General features: G+C 47.0%; 1 protein-coding gene and 1 non-coding gene across 4 annotated transcripts in view; both read left to right on the forward strand.

Moving 5' to 3' along the window:
* Window positions 1–1,802: 1,802 nt before the first annotated feature.
* On the forward strand, window positions 1,803–1,876 carry trnar-ucu (transfer RNA arginine (anticodon UCU)). The gene has a single exon. It is a non-coding gene; the product is annotated as a tRNA-Arg (tRNA).
* A 1,791-nt stretch (window positions 1,877–3,667) lies between these two features.
* Window positions 3,668–21,615, forward strand: part of cadm3 (cell adhesion molecule 3) — a 105,658-nt gene continuing 87,710 nt past the window's right edge. For 2 of the 3 annotated variants that reach the window (XM_086204569.1, XM_086204570.1), the window contains exons 1-2: window positions 3,668–3,927; window positions 5,215–5,372. In XM_086204569.1, the coding sequence (XP_086060695.1) occupies window positions 5,282–5,372 (91 nt within the window). In that variant the 5' untranslated portion in view covers window positions 3,668–3,927; window positions 5,215–5,281. The remainder of the gene's footprint in view (window positions 3,928–5,214; window positions 5,373–21,615) is intronic. The other variant, XM_086204571.1, reaches the window with a different exon arrangement.

Raw genomic sequence — 21,615 nt, forward strand, 5'->3', positions numbered from 1 at the left:
TTAGCAGCTTTTGTCCTGTAGTGTGAATAAAAGCCTGCTGCACTGCAATGTCAGGTCCAACTCCGTTTATGTAGGATACAGTAACGGGAGCACACGGGGGAAAACCTCATCGTAGGTTGGAGGCTGAGCTCGCTGCTTTTCCACTGGTTGGGTTGAAACGTGTCAGTGTAGATCAGCTGTGCAAGAAACCGCACAAGCTGGTTAGCTTCAATGAGATTGGTTTATCAATTTGTTAGCAGTGGCTGGAAGGGAAAATGCTTGTCCAGCATCCACTTGAATTTTTCTTCACTTTGCTGTTATGGGAAATCTATTTGTGAGCCGCACGTGTGATCAAACCATATTTCCTTCCTCAGAAATCTCTTTACAATAACTGTCAGACTGTATTGGACTCAACATCAAGAGTCAGTTTAATGCCTGGTCTTGTGTTCCGCCCCCTTCAGAGGCGTATCGGCCCTGTCAGCGGGCGGGCCGCTGCACATTTAACAGGCGCCACAGCGAAAACCAGCACAGCGGAGTTTGTTTGTCTCATTTGCTGTGAGTAGTGAATGTTGGGAAACCCGCATGGCGCTGGTATGATGACATCACGTCGTCGTTGATGTGATGATTCATCTGCTACTTTGGGAAAAATATTGTGATTTTTTTTTTTCCATGTAATGTTCAAGATGGAAGGACTTTAAAGAAATAAAATGAACTGTTTAGCCTCTTGTATTGACAGATAATTTTACAAGGTTGCAAAACCTTTTTTTGTAATTGTGAAAATAAATCCGAGGCAGCTGAGATGCTGCCTGTTCTGGGGTGTCGAGATCTTGGACAAGTCAGTATAGGGTTTGTTTTTAAGACAACAAACTCTTTTTCCCTCCAAGAAACACAAAAGTATCTTTTGCTTATTGAATTGACAGATTTTACTTGTGACAAGAAAAACAAACTAGTTTTGTTTGTGCTGAAAGTGAAATGATGAACGCGGAGATGCTCCTTGTTAACTGAGGCTCTTGTGCTCGGTGTAATGAGATTTCCCCCCCCCAGTAATGAGACAGGCTGGTGCAGTGTCATGTTTGGGGGGTGGGGTTTATCATCTTAGTCACTTTGATGGCAGCATTCTGACCTCATGACTAAGACACCCAATCACAGCGCGACCTCAAACAACCTCTCGTCCAAATGACTGAAAACTCTGCTCAGCGTTTTCTGGAGGCACCAGCAAAGCCCAAGCCAAGTTTGACATCAATCAGATGAACGGTTGTTGAGATAATTGAGAGGAAGTCTGACTGACAGACAGACTTCTCCTGTTTAGATTGATGATGATGATGATGATGATGATGATGGATCCGGCGCTTTGAGGTAGACACAAATGCATTTGTCTGATTAAAAAAGCTGCAGGGTTTCAAGTAAGAAATGCTGTGGTTTGTTCTGCCAAACGGTGGAGGAAATCGTTTCCTTCCAGAATGAACGCAGAGCTGATGTGGGAGAACCGCAGGCTGCTCGTCTTCCCTGCGTGCACTGAGCTCTTTATCTCACACTTAGTGATGCATTTACAACAGTGTTTTCCATTTCTTTGTTTTGCTCTGATAGTATCAATGTTATGATATTTTTACGAGATAACCAGTATGAGAGCAGTGGGGGGTGAAGAGCAGGGACTCCTCATCAGGCATCAGGGGACTAATGAATGCGCGGCGGCAGCACCCCCTACCGGCCGGCGGGATATCCTCCTCAGGACTGCGGTCCTGATGCTGAGGGATGTGAGGATGCTGCTCACGGCTGGGAGGGGAGAGCATAAATCCGCTTTTGATACGAATGAATGTGCCTCAGTCTCTGTGGCGCAATGGAATAGCGCGCTGGACTTCTAATCCAGAGGCTCCGGGTTCGAGTCCCGGCAGAGATGTGAATGAAATGGTTGTGGCTTTTTAGAAGAGAATAGATAGACGGAAGGAAAAAACCCAGCCAGTGTTTTTACAGCATCTTTAAAAGCCCGCTGTGTCTGCAGATGCGACGCATGAATGGATGCTTGATTGTAAGAGAGAGAGATGTGTGTGTGTTGCGGAGGCACAAAAACTGCATCTGCACTGAATTATTTCAGAAATCTTTTTTCCAAGTCTTTTCAGCCCACAAAGGTCAGTATGCAAATTTCAAACGAGCAAAGAAAAAGCCTGAAGTCGCTGCACAGCGCTGGCTTTGTTCCAGCCCGTCCGGGACCGGGGGTCGCTGCACCTGGGGCTCCCCTCACCTCCACCTGAGGAGCTCCCCTCACCTCCACCTGAGGAGCTCCCCTCACCTCCACCTGAGGAGCTCCCCTCACCTCCACCTGAGGAGCTCCCCTCACCTCCACCTGAGGAGCTCCCCTCACCTCCACCTGAGGAGCTCCCCTCACCTCCACCTGAGGAGCTCCCCTCACGCAGCGCCGACATGCAAACATTTAAACCATTGGTGTCCTCATTACGAGAGCTGAGTGATAGCAGATGCTGCGTCTCCATCCTCCCAGTTGAGACAGAGGGAGGGGTGAAGACACTTTGAACATAAATGGCTCATGAAATGGTTCCTTCAGATTTTGGTATGCAGATTTCCTGTTGAATCAAAGACTACAGCGAGGCGCTGTGAGAGCTGAATAACGATCGCGGTAGTTTCAGTTTAGTCGAGCGAGAGTTTGGACCTTCCTGGAAGCTTTTCGAGGACCCTTGAAGGTGAACTTGAAGTTTTAGTAAAAAGCTGCATGGCTTAAATCAGGGAAGCCCAGAGCAGCACTTATTTTATTGTGTGTGTGTGTGTGTGTGTGTGTGTGTGCGCGTGCGTGTGTGTGTGTGAAGCAGCTGCCTGCTTGAAGATCTCTCAAACCCCTCCCGTCTCCCCCGTGGCTTTTTTTCTCTGAATATATATTTTAAATGATTTCACGTTTTCTTCAAACCCACCACGTCCTCTGCCGCCACCGCTGATTGGGCTGTCGTGCTGCTGCCGCCGCCATCCATGTTTAACCCCATCATGCCTCCCGCACACAGACCTAATCCGCCAGTAAAACTAATCCTTAATCCTCTCTGGCAAGTTGAACAACCCCACCACCACCACCACCTCCCTCCTCCCCTCCGCGTGGATTCCCAGACGGGCCTGATGCATGAAACGTCACTCGCTGATATGCAGACTCATATTGGGGCTCATTTGGAGAATCACACTGAAGTGACAAAAGACTCCCCAAAAAAAGTGCCCGGGTGATTTGCTCAGGCGGGGGGAGATAGTTGACGTAAAATGTCCCACAACCCCTCAAGGCCATGAAGACTCCGTCATATCACATTACAATTATCAGACCTACGGGGAGCAGCAGCGGCCTATCAGCGAGTCAGCAATGAGAACTCCGTAATGGCCACGATAAGAGAGACAGAAGCGTGACAATCAACTTCACTTGACCTCCGCCGCCTCGTCACAGCCGCCACGGGGGCGGGTGATCACTCGCGACCGCGTGGATTCCTGCAGTGACACGAGCGCTGGACGACCCGGAACGTGGTCGGGATTTCTCGGGTGCGCAGAGACCTGACTTGTCTATCTGCTCCATCTCCTTCATGGCGCTCTCCGCCAGCAGGCCCCTGCTCTGGCCCTGTTATCCCGGCGGTACGGGCCAAATCGTATTAAAATCCCCTCCCTCTCCCTCTCTCCCTCCCTTCCTCTCTCCCTCCCTTGTCCCCTCCCTCTCGTCTTTCAGACAGACTGTTTTTGCTGCAGTGAACGGAAGCCGTGGAGAGAGAGAGAGAGAGATAGAGATACGGAGGGTGAGAAAGAGAGAGAGAGAAAGCGGAAGAAAACGCAAGAAAAACAAGCAGAAGGAGCGAGGAGATACAAAAGTCGATAAAAAGCGGATTGAGAAGAAGCTCCGGACAAGCGGCGGCTGCGCGTCTGACGAGGAACCTTCCCGGGGACCGGAGACCAGCGGACCGGAGGCGGAATACAACGGTGTGTTTGTGTGTGGGGGGTTATTACCGTGATTTACATCAGTTTGATTTGTCCAGGCTGTGTGTGTGTGTGTGTGTGTGTGTGTTTGTTGGGCGGACAGGAGACACCTGTCAGTGCTGATGCTTTTGCGTCTCCAGGAATGTGCGTGTGTGTGTGCGCGCGCGCGCATTCCGGGTAGGTGCGTGTGTAATCTGGTATGCCTGCCCGGAGAGAGAAAGAGAGAGAGAGAGAGCGAGAGAGGCAGAGCTCTATAATCCCTGCCTCTTTTCTAATTTACTCTGAATATGCGTTTTGTTCAGCCTGCCTCTCCTCGCTATCCCAGCTCCGCTCTCCCCCTCTCCTCCTCTCAGCTCCGCAGGTGCGTGTGTTAGGGGACAGGCGGTCTCCGTCGCAGCGATGCAGGTCGCCAGTGATTTTTGTTATCATCATCATTACTACAAGAACAGCAACTTGTGTTCCGAGAGAGAGAGAGAGAGAGAGAGAGAGAGAGAGAGAGAGAGTCCGGGTTATTTCCCGTAGATGCCCCCCCCCCTCCCTGTTCTAGTTTTGTTTTCATTTCTCGCCATCACTCAACAGGAGAGCAACAATAAACGTCCCCAATCCCCCCATCCCATCCCATCTCATCCCATCCCATCCCATCCCATCCCGTGCCTCCCCCCACCTCACTCATCCATCCCACCCTCAGTCCCCGCCCTTCCCCGCCCGTCCCGCAGGCAGGCAGCGCTCCTGCCACGGTTCCTCTCAGCCGGTGACAATGAGTGAGCGCGTCGCAGATGGACGGAGGGCTCAGCTCTGCTGCACGGCTGCTATTTTAAGGAACCTGCGTGAGAGAGAGAGAGAGAGAGAGAGAGAGAGAGAGAGAGAGGACGGTTGTCATGTCCCTCCCTCCCTTGACGTGAAGCCTCCTCAGCGGCCAGCAGGTGCCCCCCCCCCCCCCATCCGCAAATGTTTCTCTTGGTTGTTTCTAATTAGCCTGACTTAGAGATGCTCCAGGAGACCAGAACACCAGTTCTCCTGCAGTCCACATGCGCTCAGCTTGTTACTGTGAATAAATACACCCTCCTCCTCCTCCTCCTCCTCCTCCTCCACACCTACTGCCAGCACCATCCTCCCTGCAGCTTCACCCATCACCTCCCTGCCCCCCTCCCTCAGTTGCCCCTCAGTGTGGTGGGGCTCCAGCAGATCAATGTGTGAGTGAGGGGTGGGTCCCGTGTTTGTTCAGCCAGCCAATAGCAGGGGACGCAATTAGTGGTCAGTTCTCCTGATCTCTCGCTGCTGTGCCCGCAGGTGACAGTCCACAGCTCCTCTGCCCTCCTGAGGATTCAGTGAGACAGGCGGATCTGCGCGCCCAACCATGGCCTTCCCATCAGCCCCCTCTGCATTATGGAGTGTCAGCTTATTGACAGTACTATTTGCAGCTGCAGTTCAGAGCAACATTGTCTATGGTAAGCTCCTCTCCCTCTCTCCCTCTCCCTCTCTCTCCCTCTCTGGCCTCCTATTCTCTCATCTGCTCCCTCTCTCGGGGGCCCTGACCTCTCGACCCTCCCTGCCTGTCTCTCATGGTGCCCCCTTATCTGTTGACTTGAAGCGTTTGCTGGTTTCCTGTATTATGACAAGAGAATCAGAGAGCCGTTAATAAGCACATGGGGCGCTCCCACCTCCCAGGACCCCACTGGAATTTCTGCCGTTGTATTTGAGGAATGTGTGTGACCTGCACGTGGGTGCTGGGCTCCACACACACACACACACACACACACACACACACACACGCGCGCCGGTCCTGACTGGTGCAACACACTCACCTCTCTATTCCTTTTCTCACTCCATGAAGTCTTCAGCTTCCTGCACACTTAAAAGTGCAGGCACACACTCAAGGACAACTTCATCCTAAAGTGTATGTTGCCTTTCAGGCTCCTCTAAACAGGTGTCTGGAGCTCTCAAAGACACCAACTGCATTACTTCTTTGTGACTCCAGAGTGCTGAAAGAAGCAGCCACAAAGCTGGAGACAACTATCTCCCTTCCATTTGGGCACTCCTGGGATGAGTGCCAGCCAGTTGGTTCAACTGCATGCTCCAGCTGGACACACTCCTTCAAGGTAGTGCCACACTGGAAGTGTGATAGTCCGATTTTTTTAGCTCGTGCCTCAGCCCTTTTTTAGTTTGTGGATAACTGAGCGTACGGCTGGATGAAGAAACTGTGGATTATACTGGAAGTGGCACTGGAGATTTGTTTTGGACAGTTTTGAGGTTGTTAGCCATCAGTCACCATTAGCTTCAAGCTAAATATAAATGGCTAGTGGTCAAGAAGCAATGCAGGAGGGAAAAATAAATCTCCATGAGCTCAAGACGCCTCCTTATGAGCGCTTCTGATGTACTTTTTTGGGTGAAATATCACTTTAATTCTCCAGATACTGTCCCGCTGCTCTGCGTGTTTCTGACACTCACGTGTGGATCACGTCTGTGTCAGAAGTTGCTGCTACCTGGAGATAAGCAATAATCATCTTGTACGTTCCCAAATAGCAACACAGGAGTGTGCACATGTAACCCACTGATCCAGTACACTTGTCATTGCCGAAGCTCAACCGCTGATGAGCCGGGCACGGCTGAGAGCGGATGGTAAGAGAGGATTTGATGAGAGAAGCACTTTGTAATGATATCATCCCTGCTGTGAGCACCAAGTGAACAGGAAGACACTGTCCAATGTGCTTTTTCAATTACATAACACTCAAGTGACTGGCTGCCGGTAATACAACCCTTAGAGGGCAAATCGTGCCAAAGAAAAATTGCTCATCATGATTGGGCCTTTATCCATAGAAAATTGATCGACACAGGTAGACTCCAGTTTGCATTTTCTCATTACAGTTGGAATTTAATTGCTCAGAGTGTTTTGGCAAAGAACTGTAAGACAATAAAGCAGGAAAGAAAGCTTCTAATAGAAATTTCCTGATTTGCATTTTCAATATTCTCAGACTCCCCTTGTGCACACCCACACAATTTCACAAATCCATAACTGCGTTCTGCATGCATATGCATGGACACATGCACAGTTTACATGCGCACAACACATTTACTCCCACTGTGTTTATTCACATCAGCTATTTTACTCTCTCTTGAATTATGCATACCTGCGTTGGTGTTCGTAATGTGGGAAAGAAGGGAGCTGTCAGTGGAAGCTCGCGGTGGTCCGGTCAGTAAAACCTGAGAAGCAATTCGGTTGTGCCAAGAAGCCCAGATGAGGTCACAGCTGAACAAATGTAAATGGGCGGCTGTCAAAGCTGTTGAAGATGAGAAATGTACAAACGATCTCCAGATTGAGGCGCCGATGATGAGATATCAATCTCTCGTCAGAGTGCTGACCCGGACCGTGTAGCTCGTCATTGAAACCCAGGGAGCAGTTTGTTATTTGGGTCCGAAAACGATCTTGGCTTGCATTCAGAAGCGTGTCACATTTGATTAAGGTGGGCCTGGTGGGAGGCCTGACCATGCATGACCAATTCTTTCTTTGGTTGCACCTAAGCGCTGTTTTACATTATCATGACAGTCAAGGAGAGTAATTAAGCCTGGGACGTCCAACGGCGTTTAGGAGATGAGAAAACACGTCAAAATGTGGAACTGAGAGGAGGGGGAAGCAGAGACGGAGGGCTGAGGCTGCACGGCTTGTTGTGTAGCATCAGGATTCACTCAAGGTCTTTTTGCCTTGCAGATCCTGTTCAGCATTTGCTTTGTTCTGCCTTTTAGAGGCAACATCTGCAAGGTGTTCCACTGAAGACCTGATGGCACTTCCACGTAATCTTAGGAAGAAGGTGTCTCCCCAATCACTCAAGGTCACCTTACAAAACACAGCTGAAAAGAGACGAAAACTGTAAAATCAAGTAGAGCGTCAGTGGAGGTTAAAGCTGGATCGTGAATACATGTCAACGAATTCAAAACTACGTGGAAGCATAACCATTTGACAGAGCGCCATCACTGCGGTTTGAAGGTGTGCTCTCGCTGTGTTTGGGACCTGCGGACCCAGGTTCAGGGCCAGTGGGGGGACTGGGATGAGTATGACAGGTTTTTAGAGGATGTGTAATGATTTAAAAAAAACAAACAACGAATGACCAGTTTGGCAAAGGCTCCTCAATTCACTTGGAAACCAAAGGTCTAAGCTTTCAAGGTTTTAATTTCATCTGACTCAGAGGCTAAAAAATAGACGTTTCAGTGGACGTGGACAATTCCAATTGTCTTTTCAAGGTTGCAGGTTTTTCAAGGTGTTTTTAGGTCAAATACGTTCAAATAGTTTTTAAAGCTCAAGCAACACTAACAGTTTCTGCTGTGTTGAGTCAAAAAAAGTTCAGAATTCAAGCTCTCAGCCTACAGAGCTCCATAGGAAGACACTAATCACAATTTAGGGGCTTATTTTTTTAATTAACCTAAGAAGAGGAATTTGTTTTAGTGGCAATGGTGCAAGAAACTTGCTCACTGGCAAACAAGCTCTCAAACTCAGCTCTTACCGGACCTCACATTCAGCACCGAGGACCACTGCCAAAAATTCAACAGACTGGAAGCTATTGAGCAATGTAGTAAACAGGAGTGTTACTGCAGCTTCAGAGGGGAAATCTTTTGTGTCAGCTGCAGAACGCCGGCCCATCGCTCACATCTGCTCCCTTCTGTCTGATTGGTGATGTTTTGACAGAGCAGCAAAGCTGTTAAGTAGAAGATGGAGTCGGTGGGGAGGGCAGTCAGATAATGCTGTCATAATGGAGATCTCAGTGCTAAAAGGCCCGAGACCAGAATGATCTACTTAACATAAATAATTCAATGTTATGTATCAGAGAGGGGGGAGGGGGGACGATTAGCTCAGCAAATCAATGCGAAGCAGATGAGCCATCAGAGAGCAGGACGGCGATCGCCAGAGTTCAGAGTGAATTAAAACCGTTTGTCTGGTTTCAACTCCCAAAGTTGGAAAGAGAGATGAAGAAAAGTTTCCGTAATGAAGGATGATTATCATGAAAGAACCGACAGGCTGCGCGTCAGGGCCGATTCAACTCCTCTCCAGCGCTCGCAGGTGAATGCCAGAGACAGGGATGGACCGGATCTGTCTGTGACAGAGCTTCCATCGAGCAAGTGAACAAATCGGGGAAACGCTAATTGCGCACCGTTTGAAACATCCTTTTCCACAGCTGGATGTGCAGCCATGCGCTACGGATGGAAAGTGCCTCTCAGAAGGGCACAGATTAGGCACGCAATTGGCCGGCTGTGCCCTGATTCTGTGCTGCTGACCCAGTTACCTCGGGGCTGCTGTGGGCGAGGAAGGGTCCGTCCTCTAGAGTACTGGGCAGCCACCGAGCAGAGCGGCATGCTCCGGCCTCCCATCAGCCACCTGGCCCTCAGCTCCGTGGCCGCCTGATCCCAGCCCCCAGGAGAGTGTTTGCGTCCGTGTCAAGAAACTAATAGTTTATTTACCGCTAAGAGTTCTGCTTGTTCAAACAGCTGAATGAAGCTCGATGCCTCCAGCTGAGGCCAATAATGAATTAGGATTTAAAGACAGCAGCAGTGTGCACCGATCGTTTGTGTGACAGGACTTACAGGACAGAGGGCTCTGCATGTGATCGCCTGTGCCAGCAGTTCACTTAACCCTGCCATAAAATCGTCTCCTTCCCCCTGGACCGGCTCTTTCTTGCTGGCTCGATGCCCACTTCCTGTGTGTGCTGCTGTTGTTTACCTTTGACTTCCTGTGTGCCAAGATGGGGGAACATTTGGCTAATACACAGTGCGTCTACCGAACAATAGCAGTAGGCGGTTTGGAAGGGAGGCCTCAGCCTGCTAACAAGGCTGACTGATAAGCAGTGACTCATTTACAAGCAGAGGTACACAGAGCCTGGGGGAATTACCGCCCAGCCACTGTGACATTAATAAGTGGCCTAAGCTATTTTTCCATTTGGCTCCGTTGGCACAGGGCTAAACCAGTGGTTTCCAATCTCGACCCGGGCTATTTCCTGGCTCCAGTGCTTTTCCATTTGTTTCGGCCACTGGTTACCTGGTCTGATTGGAGTGTTGTCATTGTGGGCTGCATGTAATTCCATCTCCTGTTCAATAGAAAATCCCTCATTAGTTTTTGGACAGTTCATTCAGAAACGTCAAGGGAGGAGCACAATTAATTCCTAACATGGTGATCATGACAATTAATCATCAATAGGTCCAGTTTTACAAGTATAACTTTTTTATAGGCACAACAAACTAGAGAAGCTGCTCTGGGAAAAAAAAAAATCAATCAATAGATGGAAAAAAATTAATGAAGGGTTCAACCAGTCGTGGAATTAATCAGCTGCAGTCTGACTCGTCAAGAGGGGCGTGCAGTTAGAAAGGCCTGTGTGTACATGTATGGCAATAATAGTGTCTCGTCCAAAAGAAGATAGTATTTTGACCAAGGGGCTAACATGAGTTTCTTGTGGAATTTTCCATTCATGTTCCTGTTTACATGCCATGGAGCAGAGTCTGACTAATGACTGAATACATGCCCAGATTAAACCACTACGTTCTGCATTCTGGAATTTGAGCTGAGTCTATTTCTGCCGTGTTGGTGTATTTTGAGTGACTTCTTGTTAGCAATGCAGTGAATCGTGTCAAGAGCTGAGTTTGTAATGCTTTCTGAGAGCTGGACAATTCGTCGTGAAGCAGTTCAACTACCGTACGTGTAGCAAAGCATGCTGCAAAAATCCACGTGCCCCACACACCTCAGTGACGCCACAACATCAGAGTAGACCTCGAGCCCTGATCCAATCGTTGTTTACTCCAAATATGACCTCAAAGATGGCGTCTTGTTCAGATTCTTCTTAATCTGGTTGATGTCGCAATATTACTGTCCGTGTAAACATCGCCAGTGACACTTTCCAAGCATATCTTAGACTTCCATCAGTGAGATTGACAATAACTCTGACATTGTGTCGATCTAATTAGCTGTCAAAAACACAATATGCTGAGGAGCTCAAAGTCTCCAGTTAGGATTGTAATCCAAAGCTTTATTGCTCTCATTGTCTCGCATGTTTTGTTCTTCAAGGATTATTTAAGGGTGTTGTCGTCCAGATTAGGTTTTGTGATTATAAATTGGATCCTGATTGGCTGGCATGAGTTTGCAACCGATTCACATCTGGCAGAAAACCAATTATTTCTCCTGTTCATCACGCCGATTAATTAAGGCGCTGTGGCTGATTGATTAAACTCCCGACAAAGCTCTAACCATGAAACCCAGAGCCGCGGGGAGGATTTGCATCACACGTTATGCACAATTTCATGATATCTCCATATATATCTCATCAGACGTGCTGAAACATTACACAAGTGACAAGAGGAGAAACTCACAGCTCAACAAGGCGTGAGTGTTGATAAGTAATTTGTGACTAAATTAAGCAGAATTAAAATGCAGCCATGCCCTAGTTTCAGCTGATCTTTAAGACTTCACTAGACCTCATCAATCGCAGGCAGATCTCATCCACCCAGACCCACTCAGGCAACATGAGATTACATCAGAGAGGATCAATCTTAACTGCTAGCATCATAATAGCAAATGCCATTTAGAGACTGAGAGCAGGAAAGGCTTTTGAGATTCTGCAAAGTGGTAACCTGCTTTCTCTCAGGTGCTCTTAAAAGACACATCACTCTGCTACGATTCAGGTTTGAGAAAATTAGGGGTCCCGCATTTGCAGAGCTGTCAGCTTTAAACCATCACTTCACAAAGACACTGCAGACTAAACAAACCTACCAACAACAACAACAACAACGCCAGTCTTCGAATAAATTAATTCACCTCATTTCCAACAACAAGGGGCCTTATTATTGTGCTCCGCACTCAGCTGGCTTTCCCTTTGATCAGGTCCTTCTCTCTCACCACCCCCAACCCTACCCCCCCTTTTCTCTCATTATCTGACAGAATTCTCCGACGGGTGTTTTAATTGATTGCTGCGGGGGTGGAAATCACCCGTCCTGTCATTGATGCATGGCTGGTCAGACCTAGGGCTTCCTGGAAAGGTGTATCTCTTTGTTGAAGCACATTGCTGGGCTGTGTGGAGCGATGACGGGGTGCCGGACGACGCAAGAGCAGGGCTGTAAAGTGCAGCATTTGTATTGATTGAGTCTTGAGTGCTGAGGGTTCCCCCCGAGCAAGAGAGCACCACCAATGAAGGAGCACAGGTTGCTCTTGTTTATTGCCTTTTTGATGATGCCATCACTTCAGCGTGTCCGTAGGCATCTGTGTCTTATGGCTTATACCACCAACATAAAGCCGTTTCAATCTGCCTGCGTGCCATCCTGTCTCTTGTTTGGGTTGGGGATATCACGTCTATCTGCTGGATGAAGAGTCTTATGGCATCACGCAGGAAGTGTGAAGCAGTTTGATGCTTATTTATAAACCCTTAATTTCCAAAAGTGATAATCTTCGCAAAACACGTATTATCACAGCCTTGCATGATAACCCTCTGAACACTTATAAACTCTGTCACAAACCTGACACACTTGGTAGTTTCGCTCTTGATCAGATGTAAGTGTGAGGGACCTGGAAGCACGTGGTGATCTCGTCACTCAAACTTGCAGAGGTTGCCAGGGGCACATTTGATAACCTAGCGATTGTTGTGTACTGTGTCCTGAAGCAACGAGGACATAAATGGAAGTCATCAATCCAGGACATGGTGGTTGTTTTGGGGAGGATTTATAAACGTTGGTCTTGAAACTTCGGGGGTTTTTTTGTTCACAGCTAGCCTATGCTACGCTAGTCAAACGACAGACTGATGTGAATACTGCGAGTGAGGCCCTTTGACCTTTTTGTGGAAGTGATGTCATGAAATCTTTCCTTAACACATTTGGAGATGCGTGATAGCACAGGTGTCAACAGCAATGAGTCACTCGGGAAACATTTTAAAACCAAGCATTAGCAGGGTCGTAGCGTTTGTAGCACGTGCTAATTTGCAGCTCCCAACCCTGAACATGAGAGGTTGCATGTCAGTTGTAAAATAAGTCTGTTGTATGTTGTGTCCTGGACCATTAACAAGCCCTTCCAAGAAAATGTGTTTATCTCTGAGGAGCTGAATGATCCGGATACATCATTGGTTATCGTGGTTCCTCACTGGGTGCTGCTTTTTTAACGTGAACCGTTCTCGACCAGAGTAGTTCTCCTGCAGATTTCCCCTCGATCGCGTAACCCTCTCGTCCGGACTCCCTTCAGAAAATACCTGATTTTACCAAAGCGGTGGATGGATTACTGGTCTGTACAGTCGCCCCCCTCCCGCCACTGTGACTGTGGGTTGCAAGTGACAGCGAAGCCAAATCTGAGCACATTTGTGTGTACGTTGATGAATATCAGTGCAGCATCAGTGCGGTTTTGCCATTTAATCTTGTAATGGTGTGGCAGAACAGTGTGTTGTGCAGCGACAATGACAATTTATTCCTGGGGTCAGCAGAGAAAAGTAAGATGAGTATTTGATATCCATTAATCCACGTTATAGACACTCTGTGACAAACTGGCCATGTTTTCAACCGCCTGTACACGTGCTGGGTTTTCATTGCAGCTGTACCACATACTGGGGTTCAGTTCCAGCACTGAAACTTTTAAATGGTATTAATACGAAAGTCTTTTAAGGCTACTGTTACATGCAGTTAATTTATAGTCCCACAGCAACGCTCCTCTCTTTATGCCTCACAATCTCACTCTACCACACTGCCTGAGTGCTCAGAGCTCCCACATAGCTCTGCCATTAAACAGCAGTCTGTATTATTTAAATGCCCTTTGCATTAATACAGTACCTGGCATTTAGTCTATGCCTTTTCATGATTATTTATGGCTGTATTGTAATTTGATCAAATTTTTCACGTGCCCTATGCAAAGCGGGGGAGTAGCTGGGAGGCTGCATTGTCAACAGGAACAACCATGACAGGCACAGGATCATTAGACTTGATGCTATAGAGCCTGGATGTGCTTTTCATTGAAGTGGAAAAGGTCGTCTTTTATGAGTCTTTCCTGGAAGGCAACAGAAGTGATGATGTGTGTTTTTTTTGCAGCAGTTTGCAACTACAGTGAAGGCTATGGAAGACGGAAGGGGGTATGGTTGTGTAGATGTCTGTGGAGAGAGGATGGCAAACCTCGGAGTGAGCATGTACTTTTCTGCACTGTCTGCAAGCCGGGAATCCACACTGTGTGGACTACATTTGCTCCTGGCTGAGGTTTGATCGTCCCTGCAGGTGGTCAAAATAACGCTATGATTGGAGCATGCTTTTATTCTCAGTATTAGCAGGTTTCTCCTCATCCATTGAAGATCGCATTACAATATGGAGGAGCAAATGAGGACAGCATGCTAAATATTTAAAGCAGCTACGACTGCTAGGTTTTAACCAATAGCTGTGTCACGTCAGTACTGGTGTCTGTATGTGACCAGTGGATGTAAACACAGCATCAGTCAGTTCTTATGCCATTTGGGTGGAGTGCTCCTCAGGGGCCTACTCTGGCCTTTACCCAAGCATGTTTGTACCCTGATGTCCAGCTACTTCTTTAGTGCCCAGCCGGGTGCGCATTCCTGGCCCTGGAAGGGGTTGGAAAAGGTTGGTTTCAGCACAGCACAGTTGGAACAGTTGGGCTCATGAATTGTGTAAGACAACCAGGTCAAGAATCCTGTGCTCAGGTCAGTTTTCTGACAACCAGGCAAGACAAAAATGACTAAGCAACAGATGCTCAGCCATTAGTTTAGTCTTGCATTCATGTATGAAAAAGTACTGAGCATCATCATTGTGGTTATTTATCTTTCATAGACACAAATAAGGTGAACTGCCTCATACGACATGTTTTGTTTTGCTAAGAAACTCCGTCCGTCCTTCACTGCCATTACGACGTGAGGCGATGTGCTCACGGGAACATCCGTCCTCACTCTAGTCGACAGTTCTGCTTTTGGTTAGAGGGGCCAAGTTAGCAAAGCGGAATGAAAGGTCGGTGGTGTATCTTGTGTGATAGGTGTGCAGATCTTTCTTGTATTTTTGTCTTTGCTTGTTTCTCCACCAGCACCAGCAGAGCTGCTGTCGCCTCTCAGCTGATGTAATGGATATCTCAGTATCGTGTTCTCACTGTGAATCCAGTGATTGGGACTGAGAGTTGATGTGCCTCTCCTTCATGAGTCGGCTTCACTTCTGCCTCTTAAAATCATCTGTTTAAGGGTTTTGCATCACAGTTCTATTCAGGAATGTACTTTTGTTCTGTTACTGGTTATCCTTGAGATTTCTGTAGAGAAATGGATCGTTTTTATCTGGTGACAATTTTTGCAAGAATGGATCGTTTTGATCATTCAAAGAAAGTCAGCTGGTCGATACGTCTGTACGAAGGGTTGACCAGCAGTCAATCAGTGTAATTCAGGTGGAAGCCTCGCACTCACACACTGGACAGGTGCAGGCCCAGCTTTTATCTGGCTCCGATCAGCCTGTGAGGAGCACATGATGAGTGGATTGGGCGTCTGGCGACGAGGCCATTGCCACGCGATGTAACTCAGCGCTACTGTGCTGGTTGAAGACAAAGGCACCAAATAGGCATCTCTAATCTCCCTGCTGAATGAATCTGAAACAAAGAGAGGAGGAACACAGACACAGAGGCTTGGACACACATAGGATAAGCTGATTAGCAGGGAAAGGAGGGAGACAGAGGGAGAAATACAGAGGCATGCACGTGAACGAGAGAAATCCATACAGGAAGAGAGCACGAGGGCAGGGAGACGGAGGAGGAGTAGAAAGAAAGGAGTGAGCGCACTCTAATGATGGGGTGCAGACACCGGAGAGAAAATGAAAGCGGGAGTGAGGGAGGAAAAGGAAAGAACACTGTGTAGAAAAAAATGGTGAGCATTTAAAAGGACAAGCCATGGCGCGCTACATAGAGCATGCGATAGGGAAATGAAGGGAAGCATATTTGCCTGTGATATCCTCCTTAGGCACGCAACACAATCAAAAACACACATTATGCAAATGTAGGGTTGCAGCAGCAATATAATCTCCACCTGAGTCATTTCACCTGCGCCGCTCGCTAGTCGCTATATACAAACAGAATTACACCCAATCCAGGTGTATGGGCTAAATATACAGCTAATTAAAATTAATGAGATTTACTTAGAAAAGAATATGCTGCTTCTCTAAGCTGCTTATCCCTGCACGAGAATCTACTACACAGGCTGACACACACCTTTGCCAACATGCAAAAAATACACACGCGCACCTTGTTTCGGTTCAGTCTCCTTCACTTCACTCTCTTACACCCTGCTAAGCAGACTATTAAGAACCCTCAGCACACACACACACACACACACACACACACACACACACACACACACACACACAGAGTCTGTCTTTCAGTTGGCTTTGCTCGCTAGCAGACTTAAACTTGGTCGTTGTTCAATGAACACGCAAGTTCTTGGCTTTTAGTTGGCACACCGACACACAATTACTTTACAGAGGAACACACACACACACACACACACACACACACATATACACGAAAACACTCAGGTGCACAGAAACAAATGAGAACACACAAGTTTATGCATAGAAACACACAAACAAAGGCCTTCTTGTCTTTACGCAAAATAAAATTATCCGTGGTGAGCTGCTGACTGTGAGGAGGAAAAAAAAAATTCTTGTGTGTGTGTGTGCGTGCGTGCATGTGTGTGTGTTTATTACGTCAGCCAATGTATGGATGCACTCGACGTCCCCCACACAGTGAGCTACTGCTGTTACATACACAATGGCGTTAATATTTGCCGAACAGCCTCTGGAGGTGGTGTCCAGCCAGTCGTGCTCCTGCAGAGTTATCGTGGCTGCCACCCCCTCAGGCCCGAGCTTCAGGTGCCAGACGTCTTGTCTGTTCATTATTTCATATTCATCACCCCCTTGGTCGCGTTTGGTGAAATTCCTCGTCACCATGTTAAGATATTTGTGAGTATTTTATTCCGTGTCGTCTTTTTCAAATGACATTTTTACAGCCCACAGTGCAGTCAGTGTGTGTGTGCGCGCGCGTGTGTGTGTGGACAACAAAGAGAGGCATCTCAGCATGTTGAAAGTGGGATGTTGTGTTGGTTGTTCACTGCAATGTAGGGATGTGAAGGGAAACAGGGTTTGCTGGACCACACGTCAGAGGCGCTTCCCGTTGAGTCGTCTCTAACGTCCGGTAGTGACATAGCGATGGCGATGTGTCGACGGGAAACACTCAGAACTCAAAAACCATAGGGTCTGAGTTCACTGATGTATCAATAATTGAGGCTCCTACAATGCAGCAACACCTGAGAAGAATTGACAGGAGGGTAATGAAAAAAGAAGTGAAGAGACCGAGATATCCATGTGACGGTGGGAGGCGGGCTGATGTACCAGTAAAAACAGGAGAGGGGCGAGCACAGCTGAGAGATGCTAGCCCAGCTCCTGGAGGCGAGCAGGACCGAGACCTCACAGGTCAACGTCGTCTCCGAGTCTGTCGGACTTGTGAAGGAGTTTTGAACGGCTTGTTGTGGCGATGTTAAAGTTGTGGGGGTTTTAATCACAGATCTTATTTCCAACAATGGTCCAAAATCAGTGAATATAAATGAATCAAAATATTGTTCACTATCGTTGCTGCATGACTTCTTCACCAATCGTCTAATCTTTACTGCAAACTTACGCAGGAAAATTTTCATCGTCGCTGGGTTCTTGAGCGGAGCCTCGACTGGCCCGAAGCACACTCTGGTTTCTCGAGTTGGGGAGAGGATATTTCTCAGGCAGTTATATCCCTGAGTGCTGAGTTATTAAAGAGCTCTTCTCTGTTAAAGGAGTGAAGGGGGGAGTCCTGAGAAAATGACACAGCATGAATTAATCACACACTTTATTAAGGGATTTAGGTTTTAGAGGAACATTACTGTCTCCGCCACAGCTAGCTGCGCCACTTGGCTCCACACCAAATTACCCAACACTGCATCGTTGTTCGAACATGTGAAAACACACACGCACGTGCGGTTCTCTATTTCACATTCTCCTCTCCTGTTCTTGCTTCATTCCTCAGTCTGCCTAGGACTTGAATGTCATTTTGACTTTCTCGATCTGAAGCAAACAATAGCGCTGGATGGAGGAGTGAATGCCAGACCTATCATTTTCCCCACTCAGAGTGCTGCAGTGTGTCGAGAGCGATTTTGATTGTCCTGAGTTGCTCTGCTGCTTTTTAACAAGTGTTTTTAAAGGACACGTTAATTGACGAACCGTTGGACTCGCGTGGTCTCAAGTGGAAACCTCCCGTATTCTCCGCATATTTACCGTACGATAACGCTCCCTTGGCCTGCGTATCAATTATGATGAGTTCATATCTACCGGCAAATTTGATCCCATTTGCGTAATGCATCGACAGACGGCACAAGTGAACGATATAATTGAGTTAATGAGCTACATGCCCTTATCTGCTGTTCATTCATACGGGCAGCCCGAGGCGTGACGACTATCAGCCTCTTACACAGGCTACTGTATGTTTGATGAGTCCCTTGAAGGGAGAATTTGATAATGCAGCTCAACTTCCTCAAGGCAAACTGTTTTGATGTGTGAAGCTCAGAAGAAGGAGTTTATCCTTTTCTTTTCAGTTTTTTGTCTTGTTCGCTTATTCTACAATGAATATTTCAATATTATAGTGATTTATTTATCGAGGCTGAGTGTTAAGCTTCGCAGAGCTATTTTCAGGTTGATATCTTCATAGGCAGTCAGAGGAAGAGAGGCATGCCGTCATGTTCATGCGAGGTGTCACACTTGACTTTGTGACAGCTCTTGGCGGAGCGCCTGCGAGAGCATCTTTTTGTTGTTGTTTGAAGGGTTCACTGACATTTTGTGGTTGTTCCCCTCCGGGGCTGAGCGAGTCTGAGCTGGCCGGGTGTCAACGAGCTCCAGGTTCAATTTCCAGAGGTTAGTGTGTGGAAGGATGAAGACAAAGAGAAGGGTCGCTTACGTCATAGGGTCGGTCGCCATTGGCAAGATGGCAACACGCTGACATTTCTCCATACCCTTGTTTATAACAACCTGATACGGTCGTAGTAACCGTGGCAACCTTTGTATGACCTGGAATAGCGCACATCCAGTGATGAAGGGGGTCTTGGTTTCGTTGTTCACAAAAAAGGGAATCAGGTGAACGTGTTATTTCACGTGCACTCCAAGAACAAATGCCCAGGCTAAAAATAAAAACTCAAGAGCTTTTAAATTGTGACTTCATTGAGTTGGTGGAGTGAGCTTTTCTTTGACAATCAGAGCTGCTGGTAATTAGACCTTTTTACATTTCCTTTTAGAATAAAGACACATTTCCAAGTTGATCACTCCTTCAGCTGAGCAGTGCTAACTGCTTTTAACGCACGAGTGAGAAGGAATTTTAAAGTGTAAGTTGATGTCAACTGGGGCTCCTCTTTGTGTTTATGTCTGAATGATCAATAAGGACTAAAATTACAGGAACATGACCTCAATACATCTGTAAGGAGCTGACGGGGCAACGACCCACGCCAGAGTCCATCCAGAAAAGAGCTCGTTTTTACCTCTGAGAGGCTCAGATTGTTATTATCTGACTCCATTATCGTAACAATCCCACAGAAATAGGGGTGTGTGTGTGTGTGTGCGCGCGCGTGTGTGTGTGTGTGTGTGCGCACGCGCGCGCCTGTGTGTGTGTGTATAAAACATGTAACTGTAGTCTCTCTTACTTATTCAATGGATAGTTTTCCATGATCCCTCTGGTCTGAGCTGTCTCTTCCGTTTATTTTGAGCTCCTGAAAGAACGTCCCCAGCATAGCGGTGCCGTTCCGAGGGGTGAAGACAACTGACAAGGTGACAACAGTGTTGTGTGAGTTCTCGTCACTGCTGGACTCCTGCACATCCCCAATATAGTAGCACTTTCTGCTCTTGTTAACACCGCCGTTCTTCCTCTGTGGGCATCAACATCAGCAGCCTCCTCTGGGTTTCTCCTCGTCTCTCGTTCATTTTTGCTTCAATATAAACCAACGGCCATCACATTTAAATATCATCCACATCGCAATTGGCAGCAGTTCCTGGATGTCACAGCTGACTAAATGCTCTGCTCTGATAGGTTTCAGTGTGACTAGCATGAAACTTAAAACATCAGACACTGGAAATAACAGTCTGAGCCTGAAAATAAACTCCTCGACACGCACATATACTTGAAATCATGGTATTTTAGCCATCAGTTTATTGAAACAATTCCATCCATTGTGATCTCTATCCATTGTTTACACAAAAACACATGAAAGTGGTCATGGGTGGAAAAATAAGGCTAACGGTCTCGAGAGCAACGTACCAGTGAAATCATAGCTAAACATCACTTTCCCTCATTTATTCAAAAATGTAAGTGTTTATTTAAATTTTATATTTTAGAATGACATTTTTCAAGTCAAGGGAGTTGAAAGAAGAGAGAAATACAGCAAGGACAAAAGAGAAAATGGAAAAAATATGATGTGTTTGCTGTGCATGTACACCTGGGCAGCATTAGCTACAGGTACCCAACGTTCCATCGTTAGTCATTTCAGGCCATTCAGTTCCCAGACTTGATAGGTAGAAATCAAATCTCTTTGTCTCCGCCCACTTGATGTTCTTATCGTTTTAACTGGTCAAGACCTGAGACTTTGGCAATTTTAGGAAACCTCAACTCAACTCTTTTCCGTGCCTTAATCCAGCGGACCTGAGTGAGATTCCGTTCGCGCATCCTTGGCGGAGACTCCTTCTATCTCCTCCTCAGTCATTGTGTTTGGCTCCAGCTTACAGCATCAGCTAAATGGCCATCACATTAAGAAGCACAGTAATTCCATCCTTATAAATCCACTCATTTTTACTGTCACTCTCAGATTAGCTCCTGCCAAAACGTTATAAATTGACTGGCACATATTCCCCAAACAATAGATGTCTGTCATGGCATATGTAGAAATAGCTAGCATTGGTCACAGAGGACAGGCTACTATTGGGGGGGTGACAACAGAGGGTTGGGGAGGAGGAGGGGGAGGTGATGTCACTCTCTTCATTGTCACTTGTCTAATATTCATCCTCCATAAAGTGCTGCGATCAAGTCTCCTGTCAGAGCTGAATCGCTGAGCTCCCTCTGATAAAACCACATTTGTGCTGTTTGAAAAGCTTCACCTGAATGAATTTTTTAAAATCTTCAGTTTCAATCAACTGATGAAGGAATATTTATCCATGAGACACCATCAAATATTAATAGAAGTAATTGACTCAATGTAGGGTCATTTTGGTAGAGCGTAGTCATGCCAGCAAGATAAACAGCCCATAATTACACCATTAAAGACCTCATTAGCTTCCTCCTGCATATAGAACCGTGATGCTCACACACCCCACCACACTAAAATGGCACTTGTGTTTGACAGACACCAAACATCCTCATGCATACTCCTTTTTTTAAAACGCGACCCTTGTGTCTAGAATCCTTCTAGGTTGATAATGATAAATATAACAGTTCCACACGTGATAGACTGCAAGGTACAGCAAAGTCACATCATCGTCCCTGTCAGTAAATTAATTAAACAGAAGAAATAGAACAGCGATGCAGCACCCGCCGCTCGTCGGAGGATTTTTCTCTCAAAATGCCACCGTGACTGCATGCATTTTTGAGCACCGGTGGCCCAAGGGGGAATCCCAAACCATGACAGTGTGAGTGCCGAGATGTATCCGCAGAGAGATGGA

Source organism: Aulostomus chinensis, chromosome 5 (genome assembly GCF_037954235.1).
Source record: "Aulostomus chinensis isolate RoL2024-O1b breed Wild chromosome 5, RoL_Achi_v1.0, whole genome shotgun sequence".
In the NCBI taxonomy this organism is placed as follows: Eukaryota; Metazoa; Chordata; class Actinopteri; order Syngnathiformes; family Aulostomidae; genus Aulostomus; species Aulostomus chinensis.